The sequence below is a fragment of the Leguminivora glycinivorella genome, chromosome 12 (assembly GCF_023078275.1).
Source record: "Leguminivora glycinivorella isolate SPB_JAAS2020 chromosome 12, LegGlyc_1.1, whole genome shotgun sequence".
Lineage (NCBI taxonomy): Eukaryota > Metazoa > Arthropoda > Insecta > Lepidoptera > Tortricidae > Leguminivora > Leguminivora glycinivorella.
This window is the reverse complement of record NC_062982.1, coordinates 7,265,351-7,285,057: the sequence shown is the minus strand read 5'-3', so window position 1 is coordinate 7,285,057 and position 19,707 is coordinate 7,265,351. Positions and strand designations below refer to the sequence as shown.

Genomic DNA, 19,707 nt, shown 5'->3' with positions numbered 1-19,707 from the left:
AGAAATGTGATATTATTGAGTCTTTGTATAAGCCTCCATTAGAGTAATGTTTTATTATAAAGAAATAAAAATGCTTTTAAATATCACTGTCTTTATGTTATCCTATCCCAACTATTTCCCTAAATTTAAAAAATATGTACAATACCACTAACATCTCTCGAGCGTCGGCTTCTAGTCAACTGTTTGGTTACTCGACGCATTGTTGACGCTAGCAGCGACTCCATTTTTATAGCGCTCACTAGACACCTATACTCAAAAGACGCTAGTGTGGGGTGGCCGTTACTCGTAGTACAGGCCCTTATTTAACATCAGTAGTAAATTATAGACATTAAAGTGTCTGTGAATGTTATGTTATGATTATCATCTATAAAATGACGTTTAAAAAACACTCCCACGCTTTATGCCATCAGACTAGTGGTTAGAAATACATACTAAAATTACTATAGGGATTTTAAAAATAATAGAAATGATTGTTTTCATATTTTATTGTTTTCAGCCGAGCGACATTATAAAATGAACTAGGTTTATCACATTTGCTCCTTGAATTATGTTTAATCTTATGACTACAAATAAACTTCGATATTTTCAAATAAAAATATAAATTTAAACTAAATTAATAATCATGTGCTTTTAGTGATGTATACAGTAATATTACTAACGCCGTGGCTTGCGTGGGCGACGGTCGCGCGATGGTCACGCGACGGCGATGCGACGCATACGAAATCAAACCTTATCGATATGGAAGTAGACGATGCGATGAGACGCAAGAACGGCGTAAGACAAGATGGTGTAAGGCTAACAAAGTTTATTTTACGGCCTGGCCATGACACTGATTTAAGTGTAAGTCCGTTTTCACATTATCCGATCCGATATCGGATGTCGGAAGGATTTCAATGGAAAAAATCCAAGATGGCGCCTGTAATGTATGGGATATTGGTCCGACATCCGATATCGGATCGGATAATGTGAAAACGCACTAAGGCCTGAGTGCTCATATTGGGCGTGCAGCGAGGCAGGGCGTACGGCGTACAAGTCAAACGATTGAAGCTCATATTAAGTGTCCTGAGTGCACTAGGCAGAGCCCGCCCCCATGCTCCGCTCCCAGCGTCCACTTAGGTCTCACACTAGGGCCGCAACGGCGAGCGGCAGCCATAGGTGCGAATGAAAAGTCCGATCACTGTGTCTCGCTCCATTCTACAGCCGCTGCCGCCTTAGAAAAATATCGTGGCCCGGCCGTTATTCTTTGCAAGTTATGTATTACTTCATTTTACATCCATTTACAAGCGTTTTTGGGCAAGTATCCACATGAGATTATGAGAAAATTCCTTTCAAAATAATTAGTAAAGAAATAGGTAGGTATAATTTCATTTACAACAATCTAAAGTTCTTTGTTCCGAAATATGTTTTTATTTTAAATATTAATTTAAAGTTAATTATTTAATTATGTCATTGATACTAGACAAAGAGATTTACTAATCTAAATGTGTTAATAAATTAATAACATTAACATCTAGAAGAAAGATATATTAGATATATATTTAAATATAATATTTTAACTAATTATATAACATACTTGAGATGAATTATTGTACGATATTATTATATATTCCCCATGAATAATATCTGTAAGGTAATCTTTATTGCAAATCGCGGTATATTTGTGCAAAACTATTCAATAACAATATAATTGCAATTTTCATTAAAAACCTAGTAATTTTGTAACAAAGCATTTTTTTTATATAAACCTATATCTTGCTTAATCATTATGTATTTGATATAATAAGGCTGTATGCTTAAAATGCACATAGACAAATATTTGTGCTAACCATTCGTACAGGTCAATTTAGGAAAACTGGCACGAATATAATAATGAACAAAACCATAGATTTATATTTTATTATACCATCTCATACAATAAAATGCGACCCGCCTAAGAACGTGCAAAAAGTAGATGGCGCCACTAAAAATGCCTTGTTGCCATCGATTACTTGTATATTTGCGTTAAGTGTCACTTTCGAGCAAGCGCGGATCCAGCTTCGTGCCCAGGGGAGGGGTCACGTGGTAAAGGCCCAGGCCCTCCGGGGGGGTCACGTGGTCTATTTGTATGGCCAGCCTGAGCTCCAGGAGGGGGTCATGACCCCCATGACCGCGCATGCTTTCGAGTCATAAAACTCATAAATCTATGTCGAAAGTGACACAACGCCGTCTACAAATATAATTGATGACAATAAGGCATTATTTTTAGTGGCGCCATCTACTTTCGCACGTTCTTAGGTGACATTTTAATGTATGGGATGGTATAATCTTCTTATATTTAATCTATGACAAAACTTTGATTGTATGAGTGACACCTGTATCGATATACAGTCGTAACTGTCCAGGGTACGTAGCCGAATGGCACAAACGCTCACGAAACGAAACGCTCGTAGATATCTATCTCTATCGCTCTTGCGTATTGGCGCGACAGAGCCAGACTACCTTTCGCGGCGTTTCGTTTTCGTTTCGCGTCGCAGAAATGCCATTCGGCTACGGCACAGAGCTATAGGTGATAAACTTAAGAAGATCACCTGTTGTATGTGTGAGTGACGTGTTCGAATAGGCGTTTGTTTTGTTTGTGTTACTAATTTTAAATATGTGTTCTCTACTCGAACACGTCATTAACACATACAACAGGTGACTTTCTTATGTTTTTCACCTATACTATTTTATTGGTTAATCTGTCACACACATGCATGATTCCATCCACTCATTCGTTCCATTCATGCCAGCTCTTGTGAATTGACCTATACAGTCAACCAATTAGAATCCTAAGCCACTCTAGAACCCTGTCGTATTGACACCTTGCTTTATTTGGTATAGAAGTCAGTTTGATTTTTACTGTGAAAAGGGTTCTACAGTGGCCTAGTATTCAGATTGGTTGACTGTACATAGTATACAATAGCTACTGTTTCAAAACATTATGTTATGTGGTACTGAGTTTCATTCATTATTTTTATTTTACTACATTGTATAATAAATTTATATCAATCAATCATAAGATCGTTACCTATTATTATATTTTGCCACCTTCGATATTCTATTTATATATGTTATTTTATTTAGATAATATTTCATACTATTGTATTACTTTAGAATACGCGTATCTCACGTCAGTTTAATTGGTCAGTATGAAGAGACAATAATTAGTAACTTAACACTGTTTCATATTATTATGTTAAAATTTGTGAAAATGCTAAATTAAAATTATGCCTATACTAGTTTAATATCCATCCGTTTATATAAAATAAATAATAACTGCGTATTATCTACTAAACAACAAAAAAAAAACAACAGATAAATTACGAAACTCAAACGAAAACGTACGAAGAACTAATTAATAAATACTTAAAACAAAAAAGATATAACCTGCAAATATTTGAACTACAAAGGATTTTATTTCCTGCATTTTTAATAAATGTTTACACAGTTACTGATATTGAACATTAGCCTTGTATTGACCGGGATATAGACCGTGATTGCCTTTTTGATTTTAGTCGATCTAGCGATATTTCGACGCAGTTGCATGCATCATGACCACGGAAAACTGAAGAAGGCGGGTGGATGACAAAGTTGCGTAGACAGCGCGCGATCTACCCTCCTTCGCGCACGTCAGCTGCGTTACCACTGGTCTATATCCCGGTCAATATAAGTCTAATGAAAATAACCGTGAATCATTCAAAACTCTGATATTGAACATTTAAAATACAAATGTTAACACAGCACAAATAGAGATCTGCTACTAGTAATTAAATACTCCATTTTATACTCTAACGGCGACCAATAACTGGTACAACATAGCTATTATAATTATATAATATCATATCATTGATATAGCAACAAAATACATTTCACTAAACGTATAACTTTCTTATACAGGGTGGCTCATTCAAATCGGTCAGTATGGGAAAGTCTGAAACTATAAGACATACGAAGATCTGTTCCTAGGAACCATGTCACCGATTTTAATAGAAAGAAAAACTGCATTCATGCATTTGAAAAAAAAAGCTTTTGAATAGTCTAACGATGGTCACTGCGATCGAACATCTACTAAAATAAATTAAATTATGTGAAAACAATTCATTTTAAAAACATCATGTTTCATAGAGACATTTACAGTTTAAGACCTACACAATCGACATTTGAATAGAAAAAAAACGTAAGTTGTTTTTTATTTTCAAAACAAACGGGTTCGATTCCCCAGCTGGGTACAGTATTTTTTTTTTCAAATGTATCAATGCAGTTTTTTTTTTTATTAAAATCGATGACATGGTTCCTAAGAACAGATCTTCGTATGTCTTATAAGGACTGTATCGTTAAGTATAAGGACAATAACAAACCTCGTCTAAATGTTGACATGTGCATAATTTTGTATTATTATGTTCCGAGAGTATGATCTGAAGGTAAGCACTATTTAATATAAGAAGGTCTGATATTTTTTTTATTTTAGGGACTTTATGGTACTTTCATTAAGGTCTAGTAAATTTCGGTTTTCTGGCTTAATTTGAGAATATTTCAATGACTGTACGATTTCAACAAACAAAGGTTAATATGCTTAAAATATATTCTTTAAGAGTCCTCTTCGTGGTTTTTCAGAATGAATGCGGTGAATTTATATAATTAAAAAAAACGCATTTTTGAGCAACGTTCCGGATTGCCGTAAATTTTTGATGAGAGCAGGATAAGAGAAACAGATAAAAAATTTAGCCATAGGCCAAAGTCTAATTGATATTCGTGGTGTTTGAACAGTGCCTAAACCAGATCGATATAAACAGTGTATGATAGTCAAATTCGACATCAAAGTCGGAGTTAGAGTAAGCACCATGCCACATTCTCTAAATGACCGCCATACACAGATCCTGAACTTTATATTTTTAAAATAACAGTGGCTAGACTATGTCCAGATATTCTGCTTTGTGGATCATGTGTCGTTGAGGTTCGCACCGTACAATTTTTTTTCACAATCGTATCGTCTTTTACGCACTTTGTGAATTTTCTAGTAGCATTTGTCCGGAATCGTAATTGGTACTCGGGAGGATTAAGTCAATACTGTCTAAACCATATGCTTTACGTCGAGTTTCTAGGACAAAATGTGTACCTTATTATGTGCCTTATTAAGCCCATGTCTTGTTATAAGAAAAAAAAAATAATAGCAAATAAATACGGCTACTCAAAGTTGTCTTCATACTTAACGATACAGTCTTTAGTTTCAGACTTTCCCAAACTGACCGATTTGAATGAGCCACCATGTATACTCCATAAATTTATAATATTTGAAATAATTTATCTCCGACAATACGAATCGAATCGGCCCGATAAGCTGTTACTTACGACTGCAGACTACCGTTATTTTTCATTCTGTGAACCTGAAACAAATAAAAAAAATCAATCAATATATATAAATTAATTACTATCGTCAACTGGCTTGAGCGTGCTAACTGACAAAACAAAATTAAACAGAACGAATAGTTTATACGTAATGGACATACATTAAAAGAAAATTACATTACAAGATTTGTAGGCATATATATATTTGTTGACAGTTACTTAAATTGAAATGATCATAAGTAATGTGTAAGATTCTCTTTTGGAAACGTCAGACTATATAACACAATTTTGGCTGCCTATTATGGATATGCGGAATCTGTATTAAGATATGGCTTGATCATTTGGGGAAATGGTGGTGACATTCAGAGAGCGATTGTTGCTGAAAAAGATCTATAATAGAAAACAGATATGTGGAGTTAAACCCTCAGAGATTCTTGTAAACCTTTATTTTTTAAACTGGGTATAATACCTCTCAGGCTCTCACATGTTTATATACGGGAGAAGTCTAAATTTGTGAAAAAGTACACAAGTCTGGTGCTGTAGTACCATATGTCAATTAAAGCGTCTAACACTAGTGCTATCTCTGTCACTCGCACCCAGTACATGCTCTCGCATACATCTTGGGCCCATTTCTCAAAACTGAAAGAAGTCTCTTTCAAACTTGTCATATTAGACCGCTACCGTTCGTAAATTGTAACTTGTAGCAAAGACGTATGTAACTCCGTATAGACGGATAAAGTCTAAGAAAAAAACGTACCTCAAAGCCCTAGAGAAAAAGGTACGGTGGCCTAGATGGCGTTATACCTTTGGGGAGCGCTCGGCTAGATGGCGCTAAAATTAATATTTGACATTTTGACACATATCAAGCTAACAATATGGGCCAAATTGTCAAAACTGAGGTTCAAAAGTTTTAAGCCTGTGTCAAGAGATGGCAGTCTATGCACGGTGATTACACATTTTACTTTGACAGTAGCTCTCTATGATACTCGATCCTCTTTGCTTGTAGTTTCGAGAAATGAGCCCCTTGTAGTTGTGTGAGTGGCGCCACCTGGCCGCCGCTCGTGTACTACCTGGTCCGACGGGCTCGGCCAGCAGCGCGGCCAGCTCGGCGACGCGGTCGCGGTGCTCGCGCATGTACGCGTGCGTCTCCCACAGCATGCGCACCAGCGTCTCGTCCGAGCGCTCGTCCATGGCCACGTCCTTGGAGAGTGGGGGGGAGAAGCGGTAGTAGGGGACGCCGAGGGTCGAGCACCAGGCGCGCGCGCGTTCCACTACGCGCCCGTCGGATTGGGTTGCCTGGAAACGTAAGTTAATGTTTTTTTAGTCAGAGATTTCTAATCTAAGGCACTGGTCCCACCGCGAGCTAGTTAACTATAAGCTATCGGCTATAAAAACAAACTCGATTATCTTTAAATAAAAGAGACACGGCGATGTTTACAGTTACTCGCCCGGCGGTGAGCTATCAATATCGCCGTGTCTCTTTTATTTGCATGGGAGTGCTTATATTTTTTGTTCGTTTTTATAGCCGATGGCTCATAACTTACTAACTCGCGGTGGGACCAGTGCCTAACGGTCGGTTGCATCAAACCGTCTGTCACCGTTAAAACGTTCGCTTTTTATTGTAAGGGGAGTTCTATGGAACTCTGCTGCATTACGTTGACGTGTCTGTCAATGTGTCTATAAGGTTTATTATCTTTCAAATCATATTATACTTTTTTATATTATCAACCTAAAGCTGGATTTACCCAACTTTGAAGTTAAGCGACACAAATGTGGTTGATGCAACTGGCCCTTACTCAGAAAAGAGCACACTAAACACTATCCAGTGGTTTTACATATGGGTCTTATTAAAGAGCCACGAAGCTTACAATTCAGAGAGGGTAGCTAGGATTAAAGGTGTCAAACTAGGATTTACAATATTGGATTTTATCATAAGCCTTCCTTCAAAATTCTTTCATCAAACAGGTTGGTAAGCAATGCGTTAAAAAATATCCTTGGAGCCTATTCAAAACAAAGTTTTCAAGCTTTGGTAGTTTTGTTACTCAGAGTTGCTGCTCCGGCATTGCAAGAATGGAAAATATTAAAAGAATAAGAAAGTGTCTAAGTACCTGGTCTACCAGGAGGTTTCCAAGAGCAGAAAGTCCCCAGGCGAGCTTGGCCACTCCCCACACACTTTCTGGCTTGAATACGTCGAAGTCTTTGATCTTGCACAGCGGGTTTATACCTGCACAAAAAGCCTAATCATTTGAACAGATTCCTCCAGTCAGCAAAAGCACTTTCAACTAATATGAGGATCATGTCTTTGATTGTCTTTGATTAACATTTGTGTGGACCGACAGCGAAGGTAGATTGTACTTTCGCAGATATACTTGATGTCGATTGTCATATAAAGCGCCACCCGCCTGTTGAGGGGCTGACAACACCCAATTGCGCAAAATTGATGTTACTTGCGCAGTTTTTTAAGAAAAACTACTAGTTTTAGTAAGGCAAGTAAATTATATGTTATTGTTCATTATATTTCAACGAACATAGCCGTACTCGATACACGATTTAATGAAATCGGCTCGATAGAAAAAAATTGCCTAAGATTGGGCTCGAGTTCGTCATTAAACGGTTCTATGTCGTTCAATTATTCACATAATTGTCTTTAATTAAAATTACAATAACATAAATGTACATGTCTAAAACAGTAACGAAACATATTGCACAAATAATGCATCTTTCTATTTTATTTTAATATTTTTCCGTACTTTTTGTACAGTCAGCAGCAGAAGTTCCGTAGCGGGCAAAGTGTTCACAATGATCCTAACACGCTCTTATTGTCTTAAAAATAAGATCGTGTCAAGTTTATTTTGAACACCTTGCCCGCTACGCAACTTCTGCTGCTGACTGTACCTAGCCGCCCTCTTTTAGTGGCATCGCGCTCTCACTTACTCCCATACGAATAGACAGTGTACGCTAGCGTTAAGGCCATTGGGTGTTCTCAGCGTCTTAACACAGCTGATGGAAATGACTTCCTTTGTTGTAATGGTACCTATATTATAAACTGGATTTTTCTTACATAAACAATTAGTATTTTACTCGACTCTGGTGTCATCATTATAACCCGAACACCTTACATTACATGGCGACCCTGCCAGTTGGGCTGCTCGAGTGTGACCCACCGCCGCCACCATAATACCGGCGACGCAGTACAGTCAGCAACCAAGCTGTGAATAAATAGTGGCAAAAACGTATACACACCTTAATGTGCAGGCAATAAAGTTCTGTACACATATTTTTGGCATTTTGGCTGTATTCATAGCTTTGTTACTAACTACATTTCACAATACCATATCCATCTCAAATTTGAAAGTAGTTGTAGGTACCCTATGAATATACTGACCTGTGCCACATGAAACCACAACTTTTAGGTCAGTCTTGCTCGCTTCTTCAATTTGTCCCGTAGCCCGCAACGCTAGCCGCATTTCGGCTAATTCTGATAACGCGTCTAAAGTTGGATTGTTCCCCATTAGGCCGCCGTCGAGGTATCTGTGAACAAAACAGTTAAATTTATAGCTATTTAATTACTTACCTCATCTATTGCTACGGGAGCTACAATACCACAGATAGACACACTCACACAAACAGACGCCACGTCAAACTTATAACGCCGTGATCCGTAATACAAGACTCATAGAAAATGCGATTTTTGTTAGAAACTAATAGGCGCTTGCTTTAGGTTAAACAAATGAGTATGAGATCCTGAAACAAAGGAAGTCTTATAATTCGAAATTTTTTCCTATTGTCAATTTGTCAATACCTCACTTTCTTGGGAGCGCGTGCTAAAAGAGGGATGACCGTTGTGAATATATATTATCTCGCTTTGTATTGACAGAGCTTGATATTCCAAATCTAGCCAATAGTATTGTGTCGCAGTCGACCATAGGTTTACGCCATCTTTGATTTTTTCTTTTAAATCCTTCCTACGTCCGATATCAGATCGGATAATGTGAAAACGCACTTAGGCGGGCTGTATGAATATCTGGTGCGATCGTTACCTGCCCGAGGCGGTGAAGTAGGAAGGCGCGGCGCCGGTGGCGCGGGCGGCCTGCCACACCAGCTGCTGGCTGGGAGGTGGCGGTGGGGAAAGCCCTATCGCGTCACCCGCTTCGTTCACACGAGCTGAAAATATTATCATTATGTTTTAGCAACAAAATTTAACGGCTCAGCCACGACATTGGGCTAAGCGCGACAGCCATACGTGCGAATGAAAAGTCCCATCGCTGTGTCTCGCTCAAATACATGGCCGCCGCTCACGGCCCACGTAATCGATTTAGGAACCGCCTAGGCGCGGCCCGTGGGAGCGAGCGTCTTTGAGCGAAATACTACCACATTTTTTTTTCCTTAGGAGCGATATGGCCTTGAGGCAAAAAAGTTTGGAGACCTCTGCTATAGGCTCAAATATCTCACGAGACAAGATAGCTTAATTAAGACATGGAGAATAATGAGAGCTGTTTTGAGTGTTTTGTCAGAACCCACGTTGAGTCTTGAGCTATATCGTCTCTTCCTTCCTTTGAGGTTACGATAGTCGATATGATACATTAATTCCCAAGTTTATTAATCCGCTTCGCTTAAAGATTGCAATCTTCGTCGACATTTTCTGACACAAAACCTTTCTAACAATCCAAGGCATTGAAGTCTTTTTTAGGGTTCCGTAGTCAACTAGGAACCCTTATAGTTTCGCCATGTCTGTCTGTCTGTCTGTCCGTCCGTCCGTCCGTCCGTCCGCGGATAATCTCAGTAACCGTTAGCACTATAAAGCTGAAATTTGGTACCAATATGTATATCAATCACGCCAACAAAGTGCAAAAATAAAAAATGGAAAAAATGTTTTATTAGGGTACCCCCCCTACATGTAAAGTGGGGGCTGATATTTTTTTTCATTCCAACCCCAACGTGTGATATATTGTTGGATAGGTATTAAAAAATGAATAAGGGTTTATTAATACCGTTTTCCTACAATATTAATATTTTCGTAAATATTCGCTCCTAAAGGAAAAAAAGTGCGTCCCCCCCCCCTCTAACTTTTGAACCATATGTTTAAAAAATATGAAAAAAATCACAAAAGTAGAACTTTATAAAGAATTTCTAGGAAAATTGTTTTGAACTTGATAGGTTTACTAGTTTTTGAGAAAAATACGGAAAACTACGGAACTCTACACTGAGCGTGGCCCGACACGCTCTTGGCCGGTTTTTTCTTTGTAGAAATTAGTGTGATGACCTTTCAGTTCAACCAAATATAGAAAAGATCAACTTACGGCTAATTTTGTTATGCGCATCCAGTATTTCCTGTGCTGACTGGTAGTTCCTAAATATATGCAAATCCACTGGTTTCCTGTCTGCCAGCAAAGCTAGGATCATCAGCTTTGGATGAGTCAGGTCGGCCATTACGGTTTCCGTACCTACCAAATACACAAAAATTAGTTATGTAAAATATATGAACTGTGGCGAAATGCAAGTAAGAAGTTGTGTATATAACACATAAGTTCTTTAGGCACTGGTCACAGCGCGAGGTAAAGCTACGAGCTATAAAAACGAACAAAAGATAAACACTCCCGTGTAAATAAAAGAGACACGGCGATTTTGATAGTTCACCGCTGGGCGAGTGATAAACATCGCCGTGACTCTTTTATTTACACGGTAGTGATATAAATATTTTTATTAAATAAATTGATTATGATTATGATTATACATTAGTACAGATAGTGGACAAAAAAAACTTAAACTATAACTTATATAAAAATAAATAAACCTAAAAACTACCCTCCAGGCCCTGGCCCCTCGGCAGGGTGCCCATCACGCAAGCAGCATTCCCGCGCTGTATTGCAATAGCAATTCTTTGCGCGAGAAAGCTGCCGGCGCGAGGGTCACCTGTTGCCTCCCTTAACCGTTTCCCCAAATCCCTTACAAGCCCACGCGCTCCCTTACCCCACGGTCCGAGTGTCTCGACGCCAAACGCTACGAACTCGTAGTTGGCGCCGAGACAGCTGTATTTGTTGACCTTAAACCGCTCCCGGGCGTCAGCTGCCGCCCCACCCTTTTTGCTGGTCACTTGGATGTAGGACGCAGCCAACGTGTCAGCGCAGGTAGCGTCCCACACCAGCGCGCGGCCCTTTCGCCAAGGGATTAACGACATCCCGTCCGGGCGCTTGCCATCGTCCCGTGCGATCTGGGGCTCCAGAGCTGCGGGGACGTTGGCGCTGACGAGAGCCCTTCTGAGGATGTCGTTGAGGGCGGCATGGCGAGAAAGGCGGCCCGCGCCCGAGGAGCAGGAGAGGCCGTGGTGGCCCAGCCGGTCTACTGGGGCCCTACAACAAGCACACGAGTGGTCTGAGCATATTGCTACTCCAAGCCGGAGACCGACGGCTATGCGCAAGGTACTTGCGTCTATCAAAGTACCGGTGTTGGGTGAGGGATAGGCGTGGAGCCATTGTCCGGATTCCGGTTTGGATACAGCTAAGAGCCTCGAGAGGTCTTTGCCTGATGAAGAGGCCACGAGTGTGTTCAGGGTGGCAACAGATGCAAGGGAGTCCCATGCCCTTTGTTGTTTGGGTCTGGATGGTATGTTTGGGCTTGGTCCGGTTAGCCAAGCATTCGTGGCCCCATCCAGGCACGCAATCTCGCAGTTTGTAGCTGTGGGAGCTTTCAAGATTTTACCTGCGAGATCAGACGTGCTGTGAATGGAGGACAGGAATGCTGGCAAAGCGACACTCGCAACGTTTCGAGTGCCCAAACCGCCAAACCTTACCGGTAAACAGGCTTGGGTCCAAGCTTGCTCACTAAAATGGATGTTAAGTACGGTCTCAATTTGGCATTTAAGAATGGAGTCTATTGAGGTAATTATATCGGGAAATTTCCAAATGGGATAACAGCGCAATAGATAAGTAAATTTTGGAAGGAGCAAACAAAACTTCAAAATAAAAAAGGCGCAGTGACTATTAATTTTGATTAGTGGGTAGTGATTATCTTTTGCACGTTTTTATAGCCGATAGCTCATAGCTTACTAGCTCGCGGTGGGACCAATGCCTTATGTCCATTTTTACACATAAAAAAATGGCAAGGCCTAACGGCCCAGCCACGACATTGGTCTAAGCGCGGCAGCGGCGAGCGGCAGCCATACGTGCGAATGAAAAGTCCCATCGCTGTGTCTCGCTTCAATGTATGGCCGCCGCTCGCCGCTGTCGCGCTTAGACCAATGTCGTGGCTAGGCCGTAAGATTATCAGAAATGTCATTTTGTGTTTTCGGGACATTTTTTCCAATAAACTCTAATTAGTTATCTTTTTCTTCTTAGGTCTTTCGCTGTTTATAAGACGCTGCAGTACTAATTCAGCTTAACTGTGGAAACAGTATAGATTCACATTCTTACCTAAATTATCCTTTAAAATGTTCTCCAACGCTTCATAAGAGTACGGTCACATACTGACAAAAGCGTATTCCTTCATCCGAAAGTATATTCTCTGGCAGTTTCTCAAAGTTTTCCCACTGGCTAGAGCCAAAGTCAGAATGCCTCCTGTACTAGTACCAGCTACCCAATCAAAACAGTGGATTTCTTACCTAAATTATCCTTTAGAATGTTTTCCAATGCTTCTGAAGGGTACGGTCTCATACCGACAAAAGCGTATTCCTTCATCCGAAAGTATATTCTCTGGCAGTTTCTTAAAGTTTTCCCACTGGCTAGAGCCAAAGTCAGAATGCCTCCTGTACTAGTACCAGCTACCCAATCAAAACAGTGGATTTCTTACCTAAATTATCCTTTAGAATGTTTTCCAATGCTTCTGAAGGGTACGGTCTCATACCGACAAAAGCGTATTCCTTCATGCGAAAGTATAATCTCTGGCAGTCTCTCAAAGTTTTCCCACTGGCTAGGGCCAAAGCCAGAATGCCTCCGGTACTGGTGCCAGCTACCCAGTCGAAACAGTGGATGATGGGGCGGCCGATGGCTGCTTCTAAGTTGATTAGGATTTGGACGAGTACTAGGCCACGGATGCCGCCGCCGTCGAGGCAGAGGAGGCTGCAAATAAAAAATATGTACTGCATAGTTTTAGGTTATTTTTCATTGGTACATGCATTGATGCGTGTTCGTTGATCGGTTATAAGTTGAAACTGGCTCTAGTATGTTTTTGGCATACGCGTCGAGCGAGCGTTCGGTGACGTTAGTGTAAATGTGCCTCACTTCACGCTGGAATAAGCCCGATCCCGACTTAAGACATCGACACCGTTTTCTTTAAGCCTTGGTCGTTCAAATTCGTCTCGGACAACGATCAGTGGCCCATAGTCTACGGCGTCTGTAATGCGCAATGTCTGTATGCTGTTTAGAAGATGTTTGTGGTTATGAACAAACGACCACTCTCGAAAAATCTGGAAACACCATTCAGACGCCGCGAACGATGGGCTGCTGGACGTCGTCTGCGACGGGTCAGTATGATAAAGGCCTTATAAAGCACCACGTGATCCCAGATAATTTAGATAGCTAGGAGCAAAGAGGATCGAATTAGGGAATGCAATCTCGTTCTCGCGAGATCTCTTTTGTACGAGATCTCGGTCATTTTTAGCGAGATTGATCTCGGCCGAAAAATCGACGAGATCTCGCGAGATTAACGAGATTGAAGTCAATTATAAAACGTCTTATTCAAAGCTTGCAAACTGACTAAACATGTTTCGTTCGCAAGTTGTAAGTGATTTATATGAACTATTATATCATTTGACTGAACTCGTCAACTCGGTAGAGATCTAGATTTCTACTCAGATTCAACTCGCTTATTTCAGTCAGTAATTTACCTATCTCAGTCAAATGTTCGGAATGACGAACGACAGATTCGGACCGTTTCGAAAGAATTCGGGGGGTGTCAGGGCAATTTGCATGATTCGCCATTCTTTATGGATAACACTTATGGGTGTGTGTATATTTAACCATCTATTTTACGAATGTAACGATTTTTCGTGCAGTTTTGTTGGATGTCGAGAGAGCAGAAGCCTTATACTACGGCTCGGCTGTCGTTTGTTAGGCAACCAATAACAATTTCTATTTTACACTGAAAAAATAAAATCATTTGATTATATTTTTTAATTCTTATTTAAATAGTCCCACTACTATAATTATATTTTTCTACTCCCGTACTGTTATTCGTGAGTTACAAGGTCGTGCATAGAACTTTAAAACCCTACATAAAAGATGTCAGGACACGTCTATCTAGTCTATACCCTGAAAACATTTAGTAGCAGTCGCACGATATAGCTGTTTTACAGTTTAGTAAATACATTGCTACCAACTTAACAAACCAATTCGCAGAGTCGAGACTCCTTCGTTTTCTGCTGCGTTCATTGGCGACGCGTCGAATCGCATTCAAATGTATAGAACTCGATTCAACTCTGCTCGATTCGTCTTAGTGGCCAGGCTTCAAAGAACCATACCATAGACAGTTTTATTTTCATGTTTGCACTCAAACTGCATATTCAAAATGGTAGACGGTCCACCTAGATAACTAAGATGACTGAAAGTAGGTATTTGTTGAATTTATAATTTTCTTTCAAAATAAGTGCTTGGTCGTAGAAAAAGTATTGTATGCAACGGTGTTTAACTGAGTCAAAAAATGCTCGTGGCGTCTTTATTAACAATATCTGGGCGACCGAGCTTCGCTCGGTTCTATTTTAATATATCACGTCTTTAGATAAAAAAAAAACTCTTATAAATACAAAAACAAAAAAAAGACAAAAAACAAAAACTTAATTTCTGACCGGGATTCGAAACCCTGACACCTACGATCTATCTGCGTACATTAGACCGACCTCGTGCGACTGAGCTAAGCGGAATCGATGCGCGCGCGGCGAAATTAAGGACCATATTTTATGTTTACAAATGCGAAAGAAAAACTCATGAAAACTCGAAAATTCGCGTTTTCCGGGATCTAAGGCTACGCTAGATCGATTTTTCACCCCCGAAAACCCCCACAAAACAAATTTCAGCGAAATGGTTAGAGCGGTTTCCAAGATCGTCGGTATATATAAATAAATAAATAAATAAATAAATAAATAAATAAATAAATATACAAGAATTGCTCGTTTAATAGTATAAGATTTTCGGCTTCGCCTCAAATTGTTACCCACGCCACTCACCTTTTTTGACCTCTTTTAACCACCAGTTGCATAAAATACTATATAATATGTTATTGTTACATATCTATTTCTGTTTTTAGTTTCTATTTAAGTTTCATATTTAACTGTTGGGTTTAAGAAACGTATTGTATTGGTAGTCTAATATTTTTATGTACTTTATTAGTAGTCAACTATTTATAATTGAGTATAGAGCTAATGTTTTTATGTGGGTATATTTAATGATGGTAGGGATAACCTTGACTTTTATAATGTAATTTTTTTATACTTTCATCTACAAAGTGATACGTTGAGGAATTTTCAAGTAGTCTTTACTGTGTACTGTTTGCGGTTGGCATGGTAACGAATTCAAATTTGCCGATTTTGGCACGCTTCGTTTTTTTTACTCACTCGTGAATAATTATTTAATTTCATTTTCTTACATGATAATCTAAAGTTCAAAGATTTTAAAGATATATTGTGAGTTGTGAGGTAAGAGGTATAATATAAAATACATTTAAAAAATATGAAAAAATAATCAAGATAAATATTTATTTCATAATACCAATCATTCTTATTATTTTTATCGTTATTCATTGCTATATTGTGATTATTTACAAGTATAAACCCACAAACCGGCCAATCTCGCGAGATCTCGAAATTGGCGAGATCTCGCGAGATTGGCTTCATGAATTCCCGAGATCTCGCCTGGGCTCCAATCTCGTCGAGATTGCATTCCCTAGATCGAATATTATAGAGAGTTAATGTCAAAGTATAATGTGTAATCACATTGCATAGACTGCCATCTCTCGACGCAGGCTTAAAACTTTAGAACCTCACTTTTGACAATTTGGCCCACATTGTTAACTTGATATGTGTTAAAATGTAAAATATTAATATTAGCGCCATCTAGCCGAGCGTTCCCCAAAGGTTTAACACCATCTAGGTCACTGTACCTTTTTCTCTACGGCTTTGAGGTAAGTTTTTTTCTTAGACTTTATCCGTCTATGCGGAGCTAGAGCTACGGAACGGATCTTTGCTAGGAGTCAAGAGACAGTTTGTGATCCTTAAAGAGTTTTGATACTAACCGGCCCTGCTTGCCACTGGCGGGCAGCGTGGAGGCGCGCTCCATGGCGGCCACGCTCAGCATGTGGCTGATGACGTCACGCGAGGAGGGCCGCGGTACACTAGGCGGAGGGACGCCGTTGTAGTCGCCGCGGGCCGCGCAGCCGGGGCCGCAGCCGACGACATCCGCTGAACATCTGCGGGCAAGGGAAATGTTTAGGTTGCGGCTAGACTGACGCGGAGAACAGCGAAGGTATGTGGAGACGGGATGTGAATTCTAACCGATATGATTGGTCGATCCTTACACGGTTTCCACTCCGTTTTGCTTGTTTAAGCAGCAGTGGAACAGCAGCCACTAGACTTCGGTAGGAAGATGGCACCCGAAGAAGAATACGTATGATACTCGTAAGAATATTACAGGATGCTTTACAAACTTTTAATCATTATTTTCGTAAACATAAAGTAAATGTCATATACAGAGAAAAAGTGACCAAAGGCTCTCTAAGTGTCCCGAGCTGGAATCGAACGAGCATAATCCGTTTACCGGACGGATGCCAGAAACACTCGGGGACATTATTTTTGTGTTTTGGGCCGATATTCCTCAATAAAAATAATTACAACATACAAAATATAAATAATTACTATATACATAATAAAACATACAATATCTTATCGTAGTTACTGCTGGACATCTTACAGGGCACCATATGTCAAGCGGTGTAGCCAGACTTATTCAATACATATAGCTTTAAACACAAAAAATTGAGTTCACTGACCTCTGAGCCCCCACAGCATGGAGAACATACAATATCTTATTGTAGTTACTGCTGGACATCTCACAGGGCACCATATGTCAAGCGGTGTAGCCGGACTTATTCAATACATATAGCTTTAAACACAAAAAATTGAGTTCACTGACCTCTGAGCCCCCACAGCATGGAGAACATACAATATCTTATTGTAGTTACTGCTGGACATCTTACAGGGCACCATATGTCAAGCGGTGTAGCCGGACTTATTCAATACATATAGCTTTAAACACAAAAAATTGAGTTCACTGACCTCTGAGCCCCCACAGCATGGAGAACATACAATATCTTATTGTAGTTACTGCTGGACATCTCACAGGGCACCATATGTCAATCGGTGTAGCCGGACTTATTCAATACATATAGCTTTAAACACAAAAAATTGAGTTCACTGACCTCTGAGCCCCCACAGCATGGAGAACATACAATATCCCCTATACCATTTAACGAAAATTTTAAAGACCTGGGTGTTCTTCTAGATAATACCTTGAGTTGGAGGGCACAGGTTACTGAAATCAGCCGTAAGGTCATGGGATCACTCCATTCTCTTAATAAACTGAAGCACTTCCTACCAATCAAAACGAAAATTGCATTAATTAACTCTCTCATACTGCCCATTATTGATTATGGTGATGTGTGTTATCCGGATTTAAATGAGGAACTTCTCGATAAGTTGGATCGCCTGCTTAACAACTGCATCCGCTTCATATTTTGCCTCCGCAAATATGATCACGTTTCCTCTTTTCGTTCTCAGCTTGGCTGGCTTCCCATTCGACAACGACGCAATAGTCGCTTGCTTTCCACTCTTTATTCTGTGCTCAACGACCCACATTCTCCAGTCTACCTCAAATCCTTTTTCCAATATTATGGAGTTTCTCGCGACCGTCAACTTCGCTCTACTGGCAACATGTCTCTGTCCATCCCTCCTCACCGTACTGGGTTCATGTCACATTCGTTCACCGTGCAAGCGGCTCGTCTCTGGAACGTACTTCCTTATAAAATTAAAAGCGCCCCAACTAAGTTCGCTTTCAAAAAATCCTTACGAGCTCTCTTTGCTAGCAGAATGAAAAACTCTTAGTTTCACATGTTTTGTCTATATATATATATATATATATATATATTTATATATATTTGGTATGTATAGTTATATGTATGTATATGTATTTGTAAATTATATGTGTACTTATGTTTAGTTTATTTAGTATGCTTTCTTTTATTTCCCTTGTTTTGATTTTACTGTTGAAATTGTAGCACCGCTCACAGTCTCTCTGCTTAGCCTTGAGGTTGACTGGTAGAGAATGCCTTAAAGCATTAAGTCCGCCTTTTGTACTGCAAGATTTTCTTTTGTGCAATAAAGATTAAATAAAATAAATAAATATCTTATCGTAGTTACTGCTGGACATCTCACAGGGCACCATATGTCAAGCGGTGTAGCCGGACTTATTCAATACATATAGCTTTAAACACAAAAAATTGAGTTCACTGACCTCTGAGCCCCCACAGCATGGAGAACATACAATATCTTATCGTAGTTACTGCTGGACATCTCACAGGGCACCATATGTCAAGCGGTGTAGCCGGACTTATTCAATACATATAGCTTTAAACACAAAAAATTGAGTTCACTGACCTCTGAGCCCCCACAGCATGGAGAACATACAATATCTTATTGTAGTTACTGCTGGACATCTCACAGGGCACCATATGTCAAGCGGTGTAGCCGGACTTATTCAATACATATAGCTTTAAACACAAAAAATTGAGTTCACTGACCTCTGAGCCCCCACAGCATGGAGAACATACAATATCTTATTGTAGTTACTGCTGGACATCTCACAGGGCACCATATGTCAAGCGGTGTAGCCGGACTTATTCAATACATATAGCTTTAAACACAAAAAATTGAGTTCACTGACCTCTGAGCCCCCACAGCATAGAGAACATACAATATCTTATTGTAGTTACTGCTGGACATCTCACAGGGCACCATATGTCAAGCGGTGTAGCCGGACTTATTCAATACATATAGCTTTAAACACAAAAAATTGAGTTCACTAACCTCTGAGCCCCCACAGCATGGAGAACATACAATATCTTATTGTAGTTACTGCTGGACATCTCACAGGGCACCATATGTCAAGCGGTGTAGCCGGACTTATTCAATACATATACGAGTAGCTTTAAACACAAAAAATTAAGTTCACTGACCTCTGAGCCCCCACAGCATGGAGAACATACAATATCTTATCGTAGTTACTGCTGGACATCTCACAGGGCACCATATGTCAAGCGGTGTAGCCGGACTTATTCAATACATATAGCTTTAAACACAAAAAA

General features: G+C 39.8%; 1 protein-coding gene across 2 annotated transcripts in view; it reads right to left on the bottom strand.

Moving 5' to 3' along the window:
- Nucleotides 1-5,207: 5,207 nt before the first annotated feature.
- LOC125232161 (85/88 kDa calcium-independent phospholipase A2) overlaps nt 5,208-19,707 on the bottom strand; it is a 37,836-nt gene continuing 23,336 nt past the window's right edge. For both annotated transcript variants that reach the window (XM_048137789.1, XM_048137788.1), the window contains exons 9-16: nt 16,585-16,758; nt 13,150-13,418; nt 10,665-10,808; nt 9,405-9,528; nt 8,750-8,895; nt 7,473-7,588; nt 6,435-6,660; nt 5,208-5,402 (exon numbers count right to left, since the gene is read on the bottom strand). In XM_048137789.1, coding sequence (XP_047993746.1) covers nt 5,383-5,402; nt 6,435-6,660; nt 7,473-7,588; nt 8,750-8,895; nt 9,405-9,528; nt 10,665-10,808; nt 13,150-13,418; nt 16,585-16,758 — 1,219 coding nt within the window. In that variant the 3' untranslated portion in view covers nt 5,208-5,382. The remainder of the gene's footprint in view (nt 5,403-6,434; nt 6,661-7,472; nt 7,589-8,749; nt 8,896-9,404; nt 9,529-10,664; nt 10,809-13,149; nt 13,419-16,584; nt 16,759-19,707) is intronic.